Source organism: Orbicella faveolata, unplaced genomic scaffold (genome assembly GCF_042242905.1).
Source record: "Orbicella faveolata isolate gen_17 unplaced genomic scaffold, um_ofav_v1 contig_35, whole genome shotgun sequence".
In the NCBI taxonomy this organism is placed as follows: Eukaryota; Metazoa; Cnidaria; class Anthozoa; order Scleractinia; family Merulinidae; genus Orbicella; species Orbicella faveolata.
The window spans coordinates 3776251-3794792 of record NW_028301564.1 but is presented as its reverse complement, the minus strand read 5'-3'; the positions used below and the strand labels follow the sequence as shown (position 1 = coordinate 3794792).

Sequence of the window (18542 nt, the reverse complement as noted above, 5' to 3'; positions counted from 1 at the left end):
AAAATGGCGGCTGCTCGATAATCGCATATCGAGAACTACTTTCCTCGAGGACGTAGTCACGCTTTATCACGGAGACAAAATGTCCAACAAAATTAAGACAGCGATTTTTATCGGGGGATTTGCAGTTTTTACCCTTGGAGCGTTGTATCCTGTTGTGGTGTATCCAAAACTACATCCAGAAGTGTACCGTAAGTTGTGATAGTTTCGTGGTTTGTGCATTCAGGATTGTCGAGTCTGCGAGCTTACGTTTCATTTATTGGCGACCCTAATAGGTTTTTACTGGCTACAACACATAGTGGCGGGGGGTGGGGGGGACAGGGGGGTCAGAACCTCCCGCTTTCCGTACCCTGCTCTCCCGCTTCCCGTACCTTACATCGATCTCCCGACTCGATCCCGCCGTCAGTCTTGCTCCCGTCCCGGGAGAGTACAAAACATGGACCCCCTCCATGGACGACGTCCATGGACGGGGTCCATAAAAATATGGAACGGGTCCATGGACCCCCTTTCATAGTCGGGGTCCATCGACCCCCTATTTTTACGACCCCTAAAAATACTAATAGCAAGCAATAATAAAATAAAATAATAAACTAAGTAAATTGAAAAAAAAAAAAAATTAATTCACAGTCATATTTCTATTTAATATTTAATTAATTTTCAACTTTGAAATCTAAAGTCACATAAAGTCACATAATCATAAAGTCACATTTTAATAGCATTTCTTTAATATTCATCTTCATGTAAAGTAGAAAAAAAACATCAAAACTTTATAAGATAAAAAAAAGCCTACAAGGAAACTCAAAGGAATCATAATAAAAAGAGCAGTCCTTACTTTCGCCCACGTTAGCCTTGTTTGATGTGGAAGAAAGCGCAAGTAAAGTCACATGGAGGTGCGAGCCAGCAATAAAGCATACCAGCAGTCTTTCTTTATATGGGCTAGTAAAAATAGGGGGTCCATGGACCTGGTCCATATTTTGATGGACCCAGTCCATGGACCTGGTCCACGGAAGGGGTCCATGGACTAGGGGTCCATGTTTTGTACTCTCCCGTGTTTTGAGTCTCCTAATTTACTGGTCATTTAGCTGTGCAATCTTTGGACCTTTCCTTTTCCTTTTTTTCCTCTGTGTTCAGCCTTGCTCCTCAGACTCGCATCTTTTGACAGCTTAAGTGACAACATGACCTATGACGCATGACGTAACCACCATCAAAGGGTTTCCAATTTTATCGCAAGTTAGCCTAAGTTTTTTAGCCTAAGGGCGAATGTTTGTTTACTTATAGGCCCAGAAGTGTCAAAATTAAAGATGCTGACAAGTCAAATAACATTTTGAGTTCTTGTTTTTGAAAGTGTTTGAATGTTTGACCCTAACCCTAATGAATGAGAAAAATTAGCATTTTGCATCTCTCTCCCGATTCCCATCCTTTTGGAATTCCTGCTTCCCGCCCTTTCTGCTCCCGCTAATGTTTTAGGAAAAATTACAATAAGCAATAACCAAAGGTTTTTTGATTGAAAATGATTCTTCTGACAGTAAACTTTCACAGAGATCTTTTCTACAGACTTTTGTCACAGTTCTACTTGAGGTCTACTTTGGGTCAATAAATTTAAAACAAACTGTACTGTATTTAATTTCTTTACAGAGCAAGTTCAGAGTGAAACAAGAAAAGACATCAAACAAGAGGACATTCAGCCTGGAAGTGAGTGCTCACGGCTTATTATGGCCCACCACCTTTCATGACAGATTAGTCAGGATATTCAGCTTGTCATTAAAAATAATAATAACAATGACAATGATGATGATGATGATTATGATAATAAAACTTTATCAAGTAATGTTCAGCGTAAGAAGTAGGCAGAAATCGCTGATTGAATGCAAAGTCTTCTGTTGGGATCAAAGGTGCTAATTGCTTAATTCAATAAAATCCCACTCATTTCATTGGCTCTCATTAAAAAGTGTCAAACCATGCAGCCTGGGAGAAACCCACACTAATAAGGGGACACAGACTAGTACAAAATACCAAACTGAGAAGACTAAGATATCTACACTAAAACTGATGTTCCATAATGAATACTTTTGAAAATACTTGTGATTTTGTAAATTTCAGATATGAAAGTCTGGTCAGACCCCTTTAACAGGAAATGAAGACTTCAATCAAGAGGTCAAGACGAGCAATGGAGGTTACGAGAATATCTTGCAGACACAAGGAAAATTGGAAGGCACAGAATAGAAGCAGAAATAATATAAAACTGAACATTGCGAACAGCTTGTACTGATATTGTCTAAAACTACATCTCCAAGGGGACTCCTGAAGGTGACTCCCCATAAGGAACTAAATAACAATAATTTACAGGGATGTGTGCATAAGACATTTTTACAAAGAAACCTTAGAAAAGGGCTGTCATTAAGGGCTGTAACCCATAACTAAACACTTGTTACCAATGAGGATGCTTGATGGACCCTTGATTTTATGGGTGAACTTGCCTATTAAGAGATCAAATATTGAGTTGCTTGTTAAAGCATTTGGCAAGAAAGATTTAAAGTATTGTCAATCTATTGTCAATCAACATGTTCGATGTATCAAGCATCATTCTCAAGACTGAGGTCATTAATACTAATGTCAAAGTTGCCTAATATATGAAATGCTTTTCATAAAAGATCTAGAACCATCAATCAACATGCAGTCTGGCTTGATCTGTGCGAAGCTATTCTCTGATGATTAGTACATTTACCGGTATATAATCCACACATACAAGAATGCAATCTATTTCAAACTCAACTCGTAATAATTATTATTAAATAACAACTTTGTCATTAGCATTAACGACCTCAGTCTTGAGAATGATGCTTGATGCACCAAAACGTTGATTGACAATAATTTTAATCTAACTTGCCTATTACTGATAGAATTTGCCCGTAAAGTAGCATAAATAGCATGAACTTTTTTAGTTTGTTACTGGTGTGAACATCAAGGCCAAAGGTGAATCAAAACTTAATGACAGCCTTGTAGATTAGGCAGCAAGATAAATTTTATGGGATAAAGCCCCAATTTGTTTTCTTTGCTGATAGGTACAGACTTCGAAAACTTATACATCATAACATAACAGAGTGTTAAGCCACACTGCCGGTTGAAAGTCACATCCCTCTTGCTTGTTTCCAAAATATATATGTCAATTTCGTTTTCTTGACAGCTTGTTCCTGTTTTTTTTTTTTTTTTTTTCTTTTTTTTGTCTTGCCCTGAAAACATATGCTAAGAAAAAGACGTGATGTTGCAACTGTAAAATTGAGTCTTGGTGTGAGATATGAGAGTTATGGGATCCAAGTGTTTGACTATTGCTGTTTGTGCTGTTGACAGAGTGTCTCCCCGCCCCCCCCCCCCCCCCCCAACTAGTCCAAGCTACCAATCCTTGTTCTATTGGCAATTTTGAAAAATAAAAAAAAAAACTTAATAATAAACTCCAATTTCTGTTATGATTTATTACTCCATTGGACTAGCTTTTAAAAAAAGAATTCACATTTGAACTCTATATATGGCATTAGTGTTTGTCCATTCTCTTACCCAGAGCCACCATTTCTTTTGGGCAAAAGGTCAGCAAATTTTAACAACGTTTTAAAACTAGTAGTAGCACAGACAGGTGATGATTTGAAGCTCACTCTAAGATTTGTTATAATAATACTGTCTTGTCTCTTATTATAACACTGTAGGATAAATAAATCAAAATTCGCTCAAATCTCTTTTAAACTCCCCAGGATGAGAAAAAATGGCACCATTGAATGTTCAAGAGTATTTATTCGGTAAATTACCCATACATTGATCGATTTCAATGTCATGTTCTAATCTCATACAAACTTTTATATTTCAGCCACAGTTCTCCATATAAACTCTAATAGTACGCTTGGGTGACTGTGATAAAATGAACAATGGCCATTGCTATATCTTTGCCTGGATTTAACGATCTTGGACGTTCGGTGACCCCTCTTTTTCTTTTGATGGATCATTTTCTCTACCGATTTTCTACGTTTAGCGAAAAAAAATCTATCGATTAGAAGTTTGAATTTTTTGCAAAATGCGCCATCGAATTCCGTCCTTTTTAGCCCTTCGTTTATCTGTGTGGCGGTTTCAAATGCCTCTTCCGGGGTTAAGTTTTGTGAAAACGTTGGCAACATTGAAAATTATAAATGCAACGGATTCACTTATACAAAATATTTTGTCTCCGTTGATTCATCTCTGATATTTTAAGCTAAAAACCCTGAAAACCATGCTGATTTACGCGCGCCAATTTTTCAAAATCAGACTAGTTTTCTACACGCTTTATCTCTGAAACGAAGTTCATGACCCCCACTATTTTTTATTTCTGAAACAAGTAATTCCTTATCTGTCCGCAGTGGAAATTTGAAGAAAATCTGTCGAGTAGAACATTTTTGCGCGAACGTCGTTAAGGCACAAATTAAAAGAACAAATTTTATGGAACAAATGTTAAGGACAATTTTCGGAACAATTTTGGAATCAAGTCAGTTAAGGCACAAATTTAAAGACAAACGTTAGGCTGAGACTTTTGGGAAATCCTCACCCACAAAGGTCTTTGAAAACTGTAGGGTTTCGGCTTAGGGTTAGGGTTACTTTAAGTCAGGGTTAGATTTCCCGCCACTGACAAGCTAGACGGTGATAATTCCTCCGTTCTTTGTTCATTCCCTTCTGAAAGGTCAGGGAAAATGCTCAGGGTTGGTTCACTTGGTCCACTTGGGGCGCGATCCATTCAACCAAAATTTCCGGAAATTTCGCTCTAAAACTGAATGTCGGCTTGGTCCCACCAGAAAAGTTTCCAAAAAGCCGGTCCACCTTTCTAAGTGGACCACTTTTCTCGGCTGGACCGGTCCAATCGAAATTGACCAAAATTGAACGTTCCATGTTCCTACTTTTATCGACGGCCCAAAACACACTGCGTAACACAGCTACGTAACCATTGCTACGCAGGGTATGTTTCTTTGATCTCTTGGTTGACGTGGTTCACTTTATCAGACTTGATTGACTTGGTTCACTAAGGCTCACGTGGCTTACGCAGCAGACTTGGCTCTCTTGGCTCGTCTACCTTGGCTATCTGATTTACCTGGTTCACTAGGGTCACTTGGCCTACCTGGTTCATTTAGTTTACTTGCTTTACAGGGTTAACCTTGTTAACCTGGCTCATCTAGTTGACTTGATTAACCTGGGTTTCTTGGCTTACAACTTGTTTCACCTGGTTGATCTGGTTCTTCTGGTTCACCACCTTCAGTTGTTCCACTTCAAGTAGCTCCACAGGTTTTCATGGTCCTCTCAGTTCACTTGGTTCATGAGGTTTAGCCGGTGTACATGGTTCTCTTGGCTCATCTTGTTCTCCTGGTTCACTAGGGGCGCTTTCCTTATAGCTTTGGATGACATTTTCTATTTGAATTTCCGGACAATTCCAGTGACGAACAGAACAGTATTTTCCAGAAAAGAGGACAACCACACGAGGTATACCCAATGTTTCGGATATTTCTTACCTGGAATTTCCATTCCATTAGATTTTCCTGCCGAAATTCTTGGAATTTTCAGTTATATGGTTTGCTTATAGCAAATTCAGCAATTTCGGGATATTTTTCAAACTTTGCCAAGAAATTTCCGTGCCATTTGTCCCTGTTTTGATAGTCTTGAACTTTTTGGTCGAATGGAAGGCTCCCTAGGCTCACATAGCCGACTTTACCGGTTCTCTTGCCTCTTGTTGTTTTTGTTCACTTACGGACCTTACGGCAAGTGGGTCCACTTGATTACCATGTTCACCCACTAGTGGTTTACCTTGTTTCACCAAATTTGCCTCATCCCTCCTTGGTCTTCTAGTCTGTCCTCTTGTTTTTCCTGCTTCACCTGGTTTATACAGTTGACTTCGTTTACCTCGTACTTTTTTGCGGCTCACCTTAGTCCGCCCGGCTTTCCTGCTTAACTTGGCGTATCTGGTTCACGTGGTTCTTGATGGGCCTGGTGCACTTGGCTAGCCAATTCATTCGGTTCATATGGTGCTCTTGGTGTCTTATGGGGTGGGTCTTGCCTAGTTCCTAGGCTTCGATATTTCGCCTCGGGTCGATCGTTTTTGGGTCACGTGGTCTCGGATACGTCTTCGAAACAAATAGACCGTAAAGGCCTAGGAGGAAGCCGTACAGGAACTAGGCAAGGGGCGGCCATCAAGCGGCAGTTAAATCGGAAATAAGGAGCAACAAACTCTTCTTTATTACCGTCAATTTTAATAATAATTCAAAAAACAAACGTTAATATTGAAGGTAGTATTGACAAAGGTCATTGTTTTAGTCACCTGTTGGACACATAGCCCTTACTCGTCCTTAGAAAAAATTGCTTTCTGCTCGACAGCCGAACACAGTCAAGCCCGATAGTGACTGTGCTGGACTGGGTTCGAGTGAGGTCGAGTGCTGAATATTCGATAAGAAAAATCTGTAAAGGATATCTGGATAACTTGAAAATAAGTAGCTGATAGTCTCATTAGAGTTGTATTAACTAATTAATAATTATTTTTGCCTGCATAACAGACATATTGACATTCAGTTTTCAAATTGAGACATTAGCAAAATATATGAGACGTGTGCAAGCATTATAACACTGTAGTTTACTGTGCACATGTCTATTCTAAATTAGCCTAAATTCATTTCCAATTGTTTCACATTCTGTTTGCACTTTGTAGTCCTAAGGCTGGTTTCCAAATGATCGCTATGTTCAATACGGCCACTGCAGGAAAAGTTTAGCGATCACTGCGATTGCGATTGTATAGAACCGACTCGTCCCTCCATTAGTCCTATCGCAACGACCGTAGCAAACATATGGAAACAGGCAGTGTTAGGAACGCTCAACGTCCTCTGAAATGATCGCAGTGATCTATGGGCCATTCCATTTCATATCCACCCCCCCCCCCCCCACCTCTATTGGCGAAATTCTCTGCAAGGGTAGAAGGAAAGGTCGAAATTTCTTAAGGTCACCGTCCTTGGACGAGATTTTTCTGAGGGGTATAAGGAATAAGTCGAAAATTTCCGAAGGTCACGAGGACGCTTTTGAGATTTTCTGAGGGTCAGTATTGAGAAGATCTAAATTTTCTAGACAGTCACAAGGTTACCTTGCATTTTTTTTTCTGAGGGTTCGTGAAAAAAACGTGTCGGCACTTTGATCTTTTCTTAGGGGGTTGGCAGTCAAATGACCTTCATCAATAGGGGGGTGTGGATGTTAAATGGAATGGCCCTATGGAAACCAGCCTTTAGCCGTACAGCCAGAGCTGCTGGTTAAATTGATAATTATATTGATTCCACATTGAGGTTATCTTCGTAAGGTGAAAGTTTATGTGACACGGCAGTCTGATTTCCTTTCTTGTTCCTGTAAATATTCAGTGAAGAAAGAAGATTACATTAGTGGAGTTATTTTCTTCTGAGACTGTCTCAACTTCCCAAAACCAAACCAGAATAGACCAGGTTTTACTGGAGTGTCAAAGTTTTGGTTTGCATTACTATGCTACACGATTCGCTTAAAAAAACTCGCGCCACTTTGTCATCCAATCAGGAGTAGAACCAAATCCAATCATGCGTGGTTCACACTTGTTTTCCCGCTCTTTGCGTCGACTACACTTGTCTGGTTACACGTTTTGATTGGTCCCCTGGATTGTCTGGGGCAATTTTCAATTTGTAAATCTGTAAACAGTGAACCAATCAGAATTCGAAGTAATAACATGTAGCTGACGCAAAGCGCAAGAAAATGTGTGCGACCGCGTTTGGTTTTACTTCTGATTGGATGAAAAAGTGGCGCGATTTTTTTACCAATCGTTCAGAAGTTGCAGGACTGTGTCAAGCACACTTGAAAAGTAACAAACATACCTGTCTTCGCCGCCTGTTTTGCTCCTCCCTCTCAGATTCCGCCAAGGCTCGCGCTAAAGCCCGGTCTTCATCTTCTTGTGTTGTTTGTGGTGGACTGGGAGGCTTCAGCTTTGACTGATCCTGTAAAGAGGCTTGTATTGCTAGTGCCAGGGCTTCATCCTCACTCTATAAACAATGATATTTCAGCTTGTAAAATCTACAACAACATCACTTATTAGGCCCTGCCAACACTACGTCGGAGAAATCTGAAAACAGTGTTTTCACTCTAAAAACGCATCAAATCTTTTCCGTCCACACAACGCCGGCCTGAGAAATTTGAAAACGCAACAATTACCGGTCATTTTGGATTTGTGTTTTAGGAAAACTCGATCGGTGCAAGGAAATCACATAATTAACTTATCGTGACGCCATCATTTTCAAAAAGCTTCGTTTTCAAAATGTTCTCCGTCCACACGAAAACGAAAAGCTGGCGTTTTCAAACTCCTCCGATTTGAAGAGCGTTTTCGAAAAGCTCTGTTTTCGTTACAGATTAGTGTGGACGGTAGGCATAACCGTAGAAATAAAGCTGCGTTTTCAAATTTCTCCGACGTAGTGTGGATGGGGTCTTAGTCTTGGGTTGACTGAGAATAGTCATGGTATTTACCATTGCTGGTTGTGGAATGGGTTGATGACTTCGTGGCTGTTCTTGCCTTTCTCGTCTTGATCTGCAAGTCAGACAAATATAGTTGCCAGTATCCAAATAGAAACTAATTACACCACTTGCAAAAAATTTCGGACGTCATGTTTCGGATGTTTAATTTTTTGACATTTTGTTATAAAGCTTATTCCGGACAAATTTTGGACACTTTGTTGAAACATATATGTGCATGTTATTTACTGGCTGCGAGGTCCGTATTGGGAAAAACTGTGCCCGAGGTCTTACGTACAGCCCGATGCTTCAGGCCGAGGGCCGTACTCAAGACCAAGGGTACAGTTTTTTCCAATACGGACTGACCAAGACCGGTAAATTATGAAATAACGTGTTTATATTTTTCTCTACAGTATTGCTTTGAAAGCAACTTTTGTGACGAAATTTAATTAAAGCTGCACAGTTCAAATCTGGCGTACGCGTGCGTTTGACATTTCGGGATCAAAAAGCGATACTGTTTGCAGAATTTGTCCGGCTGATTTTACATGTTACACTGTGTAGCGAAGTATTAAGATTAACAAGGTTGGTTTTTGGTCAAAAATGTCCTTTATGTGTCAAAAATTGACGATAATGAAAAAGAAACGCACGGTTTGAAAGAAAGGTGAGTAATGAGCTTTTAAGTCTAAGCGACACACATTCACGAAAAATCGGAAATGACTTATTTGCTGCTTTCTTTGATTCTGTTGAATGCTTACCTTTTACGTTATTTTACAGTGTAACAAAAAGCTTGAAAAGTTGCCAAAGTTGGAAAATTTTCAGCAGTCCATTACGGGGGTCCGGATGGGAAAATCCGGGACCGCTTGAGCGCGCGCGATCAGCCAATCAGATTCAAGAATTTAGGATTCCGGAGCGCTGAGAAGCTGGAGAAAAACTAAGTTAAGTAAATTTACCTCTACAAAGAACGAATTAGACTGAAACAACATCTGTGAAAATGATAGTTTTACTCAACCCCGAGTTGTAGAAATATTCCTAGTTGAAACTGGCCAGGGACAAACTCCAAGTGCGTGGCATTGGCTTAGTGCAGACATTACTTCTCTAAAGTCTTGTCAGGGCTGTATCCAGTATGAGGCAGACCTAGGCACTTGCGCCAGTAATTTTTTTTCGTTTTCGTTTTTTTATTTGCAATGGAGGAAAGTAAAACATTGGTAAATACCTAGGAAGAGTGTCATGATTTTTTTCTGGTTATGACCCTGCTTTGCCTTGTAGTGTGTGCAAGGGTATGCAGCTGAAGCTATACTGAAACATGAGTCTATGTTACTAGAAAATATTAAGAAAGTGTGAGTACATCAGAATAAATGACTATCAAAAGCTGTTTCGTAGTGTGTACCTGTCTAAATCTCTGCCCATCAATGACAAGGATGTTTGTTGTGGTTTCTTTGATACTTTTGATGATGAAGTTGCATTCTTTGCTCTGACAGCTGCGGCCTCCCTTTAGAGGATGAATAAAACAATCAGAGAAGTTAGGTAAAATGCTGGGGTTTGGTAGGTCAAAAAATAAATAAATAAAAAATTGCCAGAAATATCTGGTACACACCATTCCCAGTTCCTGGAATACTGTCAACTATATTTAAGTTACTTGCAATCTCTGTTCCATAAAAAATTAAATCCCTGCTTACTCCTTCTCTATCAATAACCCAATACAATTTAGATAGGTCTGCAAGGCGTGCATGTTTGCATGATATAACTCTCACTAGGATCCCAGCTGGTTACACATGCCTGAGTTGCTGAACTCTAGACTACTGATCCACATTACAATTTAAGGTCCTCCCCATTTCAGAGCAAGATTCATATATCTCATATGCAGTTTTAAAAATTTTCTCAAAATTTATTTTCAGTTGTGTGAGCTGGGAAGCAACATACATTTACGTTTTCTTATTATGCATACAATCGCATTCTTAGGCCAAACAAAATGGCAAATAAATATTACTGGTACATAAAAAATTGTTACTTGACCTTTAATATGACAGTTGATAATAATGTTTTCTTATAGGAACAAAAGAGAGAAGATCAAAACATACCCAGCTTTCACAGATGCACTTGTTTTGCTGTAAATTAAGATATTCTTCAATGAATTAATACTTGTCTCCTGTGTGAAAGGATTGTACTAAGTAAACTATTTAATTGCTATGAAAATTAACAAGACTTAATCAATGTTTCAGGATTAAGACTAAAATTTGGATTGTCCGAGAAAAATCAGTTGGAAAAAAGGTGCTAGAAAGGTCCCAAAATGGGTGGTTAAACTGCTCTTTTAAAAAAAATATCTCAAAATAACCTAGTCTCCTCCGCAGCTGTTATTAGGGTCGTCACACAACGCTTCTCCCCCACTAATAGTTAGTGGGGGAGAAGCATTGCGTGACGACCCTAATAACGGCTGCGGAGGAGACTAAAAATAACCAGGATTTAACCTAAAAATTCCCATCAAAAAGCTTATAAATTAAAGTTGATTAATCTGACAGGTAAAAGTGTCAGAAAAGTTGGTATTCAAAAATATATGTTCAACATCATACATCTAGATCTGGTGTTGACAGCAATCAGAATTCGTACACAGTTTGAATGTGCTTTAAAGCAGTTCTTATATGATAGTAACAATGAATTCAATATATTTAACCCTTTACTGGAGCCCTAAGAGTGACTTATAGATTTGACTCTGTCTAACACCAGACGATTTTACCCGTCAAAGGGACACCCCTTAGGGGTTAAAGGGTTAATGATCTTTAACAAAGAAAAAACGAACCTTCCAGCACTTCCTCGTACAACTGCAGAGCAACGGTGATCTTGCTCATGTCTGTGTTTTAAGCAAAAGTTTTGCCGACATGACTCACATCTAACAGGAATAAGCTGAAATGGGTTTAAATACAGCACATTTTACCAACTAAAGAAAATGTCACTCACAAATATTTAGCTTTAACAACAAAAGATGAACAATATGATGACATTTAAGAGTACCTAATGATTCTATGGACTGGACTTTTGTTCTAACTTACGTTAGGTTAGGGTCTGGACCCTTCCCATAAAAATTTACCACTTGACTGTACATCCAGTGAAATAAATAAATGTTTAATAATAATCCTTATCTAATTCTATCTTTTATGATCCTACTGCACATTACACTGCAGACAAATAAAAATTTGGTGGATTCTTTAAAACTATTATATTGTCCGCAAATAGTTTTAATAAGCTCTTTTTGGTTTCTTTTGCAGGATGCTCAAATATTATCAGATAAAGAAAATTAAAGTTTATTCCTTTCTTAAAGGGAAGCAAAATAATACTGTCACAGTGGCAAAGAACTTGAGTATATTTACCTCTTTTTGTTTACATCCTTTGACAGAACATCTATTAAGATAGGCCTAAGGCAAAACAAGACAAGAGTAAGATTATTATTAAATTCAATTTGCATTTGTTTTACATCATTACAGATCAACTGTGCAACTCTAGAACCCCGGCCTGCATTGTCTTTCCCTTTTGCAAGAAAGAAAATCCACTTACTTCAAATATAATTCAGTGATTAAAAGTGATTACCAGTAAGTTGCTAGTTCTAGTCATGTAACATTGAATAAAACCTAAGCAAAGTGGATTTGTTTGAATTTATTTCTGTGTAAAATAATGAAGTAACAGAATGGGTTTACTGGGAATGCTGGAAGGGGTAAATAACCTTTCTCTTTGCCACTGCTGGGTCAGACTGGCAATCTCTGTCAATGTGTTCTCCAACCTACAAGTCAATTACAATAACGTCAATCACTAAATATGATTGAGCTTCTCGGAGTTACTATTAATAAAAGTCACTAGAATAGTAACACTAATACAAGGCTGCATTACACCACTGTGTCCCAAAGGCTCTGCAGTGGATCTGCAGATTTCAAAAATATGGCACACCATGGATCTGTTGTGAATTTTACTGCAGATTCCAGATTCTGGCAGATTAATGGAGTTGGTGAAAAAATAGTTAGGATTGGAGGATGTTTTATGTACCCCTATTCACCCCCCTCTAACTTCTAAGATTGTTACAGACTTGCTTTACCATTTTGTTTACCAAAGGGCATATAAGGTCCTATTGGGATTTTTCTGGATGTGATATATATTCAGGTCAAGAATCAACAGGATAAAGAATATTTTGGAGAGAAATTTATGGGATATGGGATAGAAATATCCCAGGTTATAATCCATCAAATATTTTCGTTTGCACGCGATTAGCCGTGGTTTAAAAATGCCACATGATTGAATATAGCACAGCTAAAACTGGGAAATATTCGACTGATATTCCCCAATTTTTAGATCCCCTGTATGGCCATCAGTTTTTCTCAAGCTTTGCTCTCGGAAAACTGTTCGCTTCTCAGAACAGATAATGTCCACGCACAAATATCCAAGCATATTTTCATGCCAAATATAATGGAGGCTATAATTAAACACCTTACCATCTTTTTAAAAGTTTGGTTAAGTCAATATATATGTATGTTACAATGACAGAAAACATAGATTCGAGTTGAAAACTATGTTACACTGTAGCTAAAGCCATCACCATTTTGTAAGTAACTGATACATTATATTAGACTGGGGATCATCTTTGAAAAGCCCAGCAGAGGTTGCCGAGATCTCCTGCCTTTATAAAACTATTCTAACTTATAATCAAAGATTCTGTACAGTGATGGGCGAATAAAGATGACGATGATGATGATGATGAAGATTATATATTAAGTAGGAAAATTGCAAGAAAAAAAAAAACAGGACACAGGATATTTAGACCAAAACTTAGCTTCATAACCTTTATATCTGGTTGTTCTCCTCGTGGTATAGGAACAGCTTTGTTGCATAAGGGACAAACTGGCACTTGAATGTCCTAGTTATAGACAGTCAAAACATAAGAATCATTTTAAAAGTTGCGTTTCAAATAATGTTTATACTTTGCAAGATGCTGAAGAACCAAGAAAAACTGAACAACCATCTACCTTTTTATAAGCATTTTCACAACTGTGTTCTGTATACTTGATGTGCTCTTTACTGTAATGAAACAAACAGCTGATTTCCAGTCAAGATTTTATTAAATTTTAAAACATAAACGAAGATAGGTTCTGGTAACGTGAATATATAAAACTAGAAAAGTCCTACCAAAACAACTTGGCACAAGCATCACATTTCATGGGAAGGAAATCTAAAAAGGAGAAGTCATAGACAAACTAGTTTTCAGCTCTAATTGAACGCTTACAAGCTTACGGAAACTTACGCTATTTTCGCATAGTCATCACCCAGAGAAATTCGATTCAGAAAAAAGAGTTTGTGCACACGTCAAACAAAATTAGCTAACAAAAACCAGTTAAAATCAAACCCACCTAACTGTTTGCAGGTTGTAAGAGCGCAATTTGCTCCCAATTCGGGAAATTCCATGTTTCAATTTGCACTGTTATAAGATAAATTTTCTTTTCCGTTCAAAACGCGGTAGTAATACTAAAATTTTTAAAGTTACGTTCGTTAAGTACTTCATGTACGTGGAGTCAGATGGATTTTCAACCAGGCCTAAATTCCCAGAGTGCACTCGGAGCAGTGCGATATTGCTCAAAAACATGGCGACGTTCGTGGCACGGCGAACTATTCCAACTTGTTGTAGATTATTATTCGTCCCTTCTTCGAGACAGATCGTCAAAACTTCTTCCTTAGGTATGTAAAAGAGTTCAGGTTTTTTCCTTGAAAGTTATTTTTGCTCTCTTCGGGATTAATAATATTCTTCTTCTCGGTCGTGTTTGTAGTCACGCGGCCGTTATCGTCATGTCTTGTATTAAGTTTATCAAAACCGGCAATTACACCATACCAAGCGCACTTTCGGAGATGTCGGGCAACATTTACTGGCCATGGAGAGCAAGGTCCGCCTGTAGCTGACAAAGAATTGCAGGAGTGGTTGGAGATGGCAAAAGGCAAAAGTTGGCTCTGGAGATTTATGCACGATGTTGACGAAATCGAGAATAGCGTGAGTACCTTGGACTTAATTCGAAGCATATAGTGTACCTTGTGCCTTACAGGATGATGTTCAGAGACGTTGGGTGTATTTCTCTGATAAAATAACAACGGAGTTATCAGGAATCATTAAAAGTTTTACGTCCCTCATTAATTTCACCATGTAATAATGTAGCCTGCGGCCCTCTCTGTAACCGTGTTTGAGATATTTACACGTGCTTGGCTTTCAATACTCTTAGTGATCCATATAAATTTATAATAGGAGCAGGGTGCAACAAAAACCAATCTGTAACAATGATGTACTGGCTTGAAAGTCATTTTCACTAGTCCCCTTTCCCCCCTCCCACCACTCCCTGCCCCCCCCCCCCTCCTGCAAGAAAAAAATTACCACCTTGGTTAATAGACCTTTCCCGCATTCCACTTCAGTGCATATGAACAATAGCACCAGAGCGAGGTTGGGGTGGACATTTCCTCACATTTGCCGTATTTTTGTCCACCCTGACCTCGACTTGGTGCCATTGTTTGCTGGAATGTGGGGAAGGTCTATTACTTTGAATTAAATTGATACAACGAGTTCATCTATTTCTGATATGAATTTCCTTAAAACTTTTTCTCAAAAAAAAAAAAAAAATTACTTCAATCAGGTAGAGTAATTTGCTCAGGACCCCTAGCTATGAGTTATTTTTAACCCCTTGATTGCCAGACCATTGTGTACACTGTGCGCCACACCATTTTCACTGAAAATTGGTGTCTAGTAAAAAAGCTTCAAATGCATGTATTAAGCTTTTTTACTTAAACTATGGACGTGTGCACATTTTCTGAAAGATCATTGAAGTGTCTCTTCAATGCAGTTAATTTTGCTGAGGTTGACATAATTTGATATCCATATGAAATTAGCACTCTCCAAAAACCTCCTAACGAATCTCAGGTGCTGATAAAAGTTGTTTCTAGTGTGCCGGGGGTTTGACTAAATCTCTTCAAATATTGGCACCTGAAGGGCAAAAATCATGACTTACTGAGTGTGTCATATAGGCACTCAGGGGGTTAAAATTCTATAAGTAAGAGGTAGGGAGGGGTTGAAGGTATCCAATTGTCATAAATTTTAACTGATAAGCTATGTGGCTGGGTACCCTTGACATTATTCAAACCCAAATTTCTTTTGATTTCAGTTGATGTCAGAAGAAGAATACAATGAGAGGGAAAAAATGGTGGAAAAGGTACCTATGATAATAATTTTTATTTGCTGTAAGCTGTTAAAATTCATCTTCTCAAATGTGAGGTGAACTTTGTCCTGGCCAAAGGGTCTAGAAGAGACAAGTTTTGAATTATGGTGGGACCCTCACATCTTTATTTCTAAGGGAAATGAGAGCTTTCCCTTGAAAAAGTAACACTTTACATTATAATCCATCAAATATTTTCGCTCTGCGCGATTGGTCTAAACATGTCTCATGACCAAATATTCCCCAGCCAAAACTGGGGAATATCCAAGAATATTCCCCAATTCTCAAAACTGTGCGTGTTGCAAAAAATATTTGAAGGATAACAAACACAATAGCCTCCATTTGACTATGGAAATATGTTTGGATGTTTGTCCTTGGACATTATCTGTTCCTCGAAGTTCACAGTTTTCCGGGAGCTACATTCTCGTAAAACTGTTCGCTTCTCGGAACAGGTAATGTCCATGGACAAATCCGAGTATATTTTCGCACCAAATGGAGGCTATTGTTTATTTAGTATCACCCAACTAGTGGACTAAGGCAAATCCTGTATTTTGATTGGCTATGCTACTAGGGGACTATTAGTAATAGTCATCGAGTAGCGAAATTGGCGCCATCGAGCATGACGCTTTCTTTCATTTTATTCCCAAATAAATATTTCTTCAACTTGCATTTGCTAACTTTATTATTACCTTTTCTGTCTGACTATTTGGGTGATACTAAAACAATTAGACCCTTCACCCTCAAGGGCCACGGGTCTATAGCGCATTCGGCTTCGCCTCATGGGCTATTGACCCGTAGCTCTTGCGGGCTACGGGTCTAATTGTTAAATATTTTGAGAAGCCTCTTCAGCCTTAGCTTGGAAAGATACTTTACTCTTACAGTACCTCTCTACACCCAGATATATAAATGAGTACCAGATAATTTAATGTTTGGATGTAAAATGGATATAAGCACTTGCCTGAGGGGCCACTTGGCTAGTATGCAGACTTTACCCACCTTACCTATGTTCAGTTTCTGTAGCATGACATGACAAGGAGTATTTCTACTCCCCCCTGGATGGGACAGTACTAGTCTATCTCACCTTGCATTGGGTCATCTCGTTATTACTCACCCTTAGTGATCTTCTTGTAAATGTAATGCAAAATCACTGCTTTGCTTTCCAGTTAATGGACAGATACTTTGATACTCCTGAAGCTAAGTTCGACCTTGATGTATTTGAAGAGGCCTTTGATCTACTTATCAAATACAATGATAGAGACGGTGTGGGAACATTTTGGAGACTTATGGAAGAAATGGGTGTCGAACCTCCTGATGAGATGAGAGAGAAGGTTTGTTCCCATTGCTAAGTGAGATATTTTTGTCAGTGAATTCAGGGTTACTCATGGGTGCATTTATTCTTTGAAGAAAGTGTTGGTTGATGATCACATTTATTCCCTCACTAAAGAAACTGCACAGGAATAGTCCATGTATGCGTATTTGATTGCTTTGTTATATTTGCAGGTGGAGACCTTCCTAGTAAAATCAAGAGAAGCATCGTGGTACGAGTAGAAATCTCCAGAGTAGTTTTATTTTTTGAACAGTTGAGCAATGTTCAAATCTTTAAAAGATGAAATTTAGTGTGCACCAAAATGGTCTGACCTGAGAGATTGGTTTATAGTAACAATAACTGTGAGCGTGCTTGCAGTGTGGACTGTTGAAAATTGCCTGGTACAGTCATTGTAAACATTTTGATCTTGTACAAATTAAGTAGTCTATGACTGAAACCAGGATTGTAAGGTTGTAAAAGGTTACTGTATATCTTTGTCAAGCCCTTTACCCTCTTTCAGGCCTCTTTTCAGATAAAGTCCCTGCCCATTGCAGGAAAACAATAATTCTTTTGAGAGTTCCATCCATTATTTGCTTTTTTTGTTGTACAGAAATAAACATTAAACAGTGTCTATGCCCACTTTGGTAACAAATTATTTTGCATTATGATTGTAATGCAAAATAAGCTCCTGCCAAACCCAATCTAATAACCCCACCCTCATAAAAACAGGTCTTAAAAGGAGATATTTGAAATCCCCAGGGCTTAACAATGCTTTGACAGTATTTCTAATCTGCGCAAGTTCCTAGCAATAAGCAGTCTGATTGATTGTATCTTGTACATCAACAAAGTCCTTCAAGAATGTCAGATGTAAAATCCAGTGCTAGAAAAGATTTGTCAAATTTGTCTTTCAGGCAAGGAAAGACAAATTTGTCTGTTACATTTACATTTTGTTACGTTTTTGCTGCTAGCATTTGTTGGATTATTGCTTACTTGTAATGTCAATTGGCTTAATGATTACGACTTTAATCAAATGTTTCATGTGAAATGAACATTCTAGTATATCTTGTAACTCCTGATGTATTGTACTAAAGGCTAAGAGGCTTGACTCTAATCAAGGTGCATTTTAAAACAGCCATGGTTGAAGGCATTTTGTGAACACAACTGTACATTGAAAATAAAAAGTGCCATTTTAAAATTTGTTGTGTCTGTTACTTTGCTGAACCCTAGCAGCAATTATATTTAGCAGCTCTATTTTTAGCAGTTCTATTTATAGAACAGTCAGAGTTACTCTGAAAAAAAATAAAGGTTTAGTTGCTTGTAGGTAGTTATGAAGATAAGATAACTCCCAGTTAAATCTGATTGTGAACACGTCACTGTAAAAGATGATTTAATGGGTATCAAGCCTTGTATGATTCCTCATCAAATATTTGAAGTTTGGTCTTTGTGTTTCAAACTAGGCTACAATGACAACCAAATTTTAGGCTAGCCCTTTGGGAAAGCTCTAAATATAA

The 18542-nt window shown here is 38.3% G+C and overlaps 3 protein-coding genes across 3 annotated transcripts; 2 read left to right on the top strand and 1 right to left on the bottom strand.

The window, feature by feature from the left end:
- The first annotated feature begins 53 nt into the window (after nt 1–53).
- LOC149102688 (small integral membrane protein 20-like) lies at nt 54–3312 on the top strand. The gene is made up of 3 exons (XM_089273004.1): nt 54–188; nt 1633–1689; nt 2098–3312. Exons 1-3 carry the CDS (start codon nt 80–82, stop codon nt 2133–2135), a joined length of 204 nt encoding a protein of 67 aa, XP_089129130.1. The 5' UTR covers nt 54–79; the 3' UTR covers nt 2136–3312.
- Nucleotides 3313–6228: 2916 nt separating this feature from the next.
- On the bottom strand, nt 6229–14024 carry LOC110048652 (AN1-type zinc finger protein 2A-like). Its single transcript, XM_089273001.1, has 12 exons — nt 13887–14024; nt 13666–13708; nt 13506–13557; nt 13322–13396; nt 12215–12271; nt 11865–11909; nt 11297–11400; nt 10581–10607; nt 9890–9991; nt 8518–8578; nt 7875–8039; nt 6229–7380 (listed from the first exon to the last, which is right to left on the bottom strand). Exons 1-12 carry the CDS (start codon nt 13939–13941, stop codon nt 7345–7347), a joined length of 822 nt encoding a protein of 273 aa, XP_089129127.1. The 5' UTR covers nt 13942–14024; the 3' UTR covers nt 6229–7344.
- On the top strand, nt 14022–18226 carry LOC149102687 (uncharacterized). Its single transcript, XM_089273002.1, has 5 exons — nt 14022–14211; nt 14301–14518; nt 15675–15722; nt 16889–17053; nt 17226–18226. Exons 1-5 carry the CDS (start codon nt 14037–14039, stop codon nt 17271–17273), a joined length of 654 nt encoding a protein of 217 aa, XP_089129128.1. The 5' UTR covers nt 14022–14036; the 3' UTR covers nt 17274–18226.
- The last annotated feature ends 316 nt before the right edge of the window (nt 18227–18542 follow it).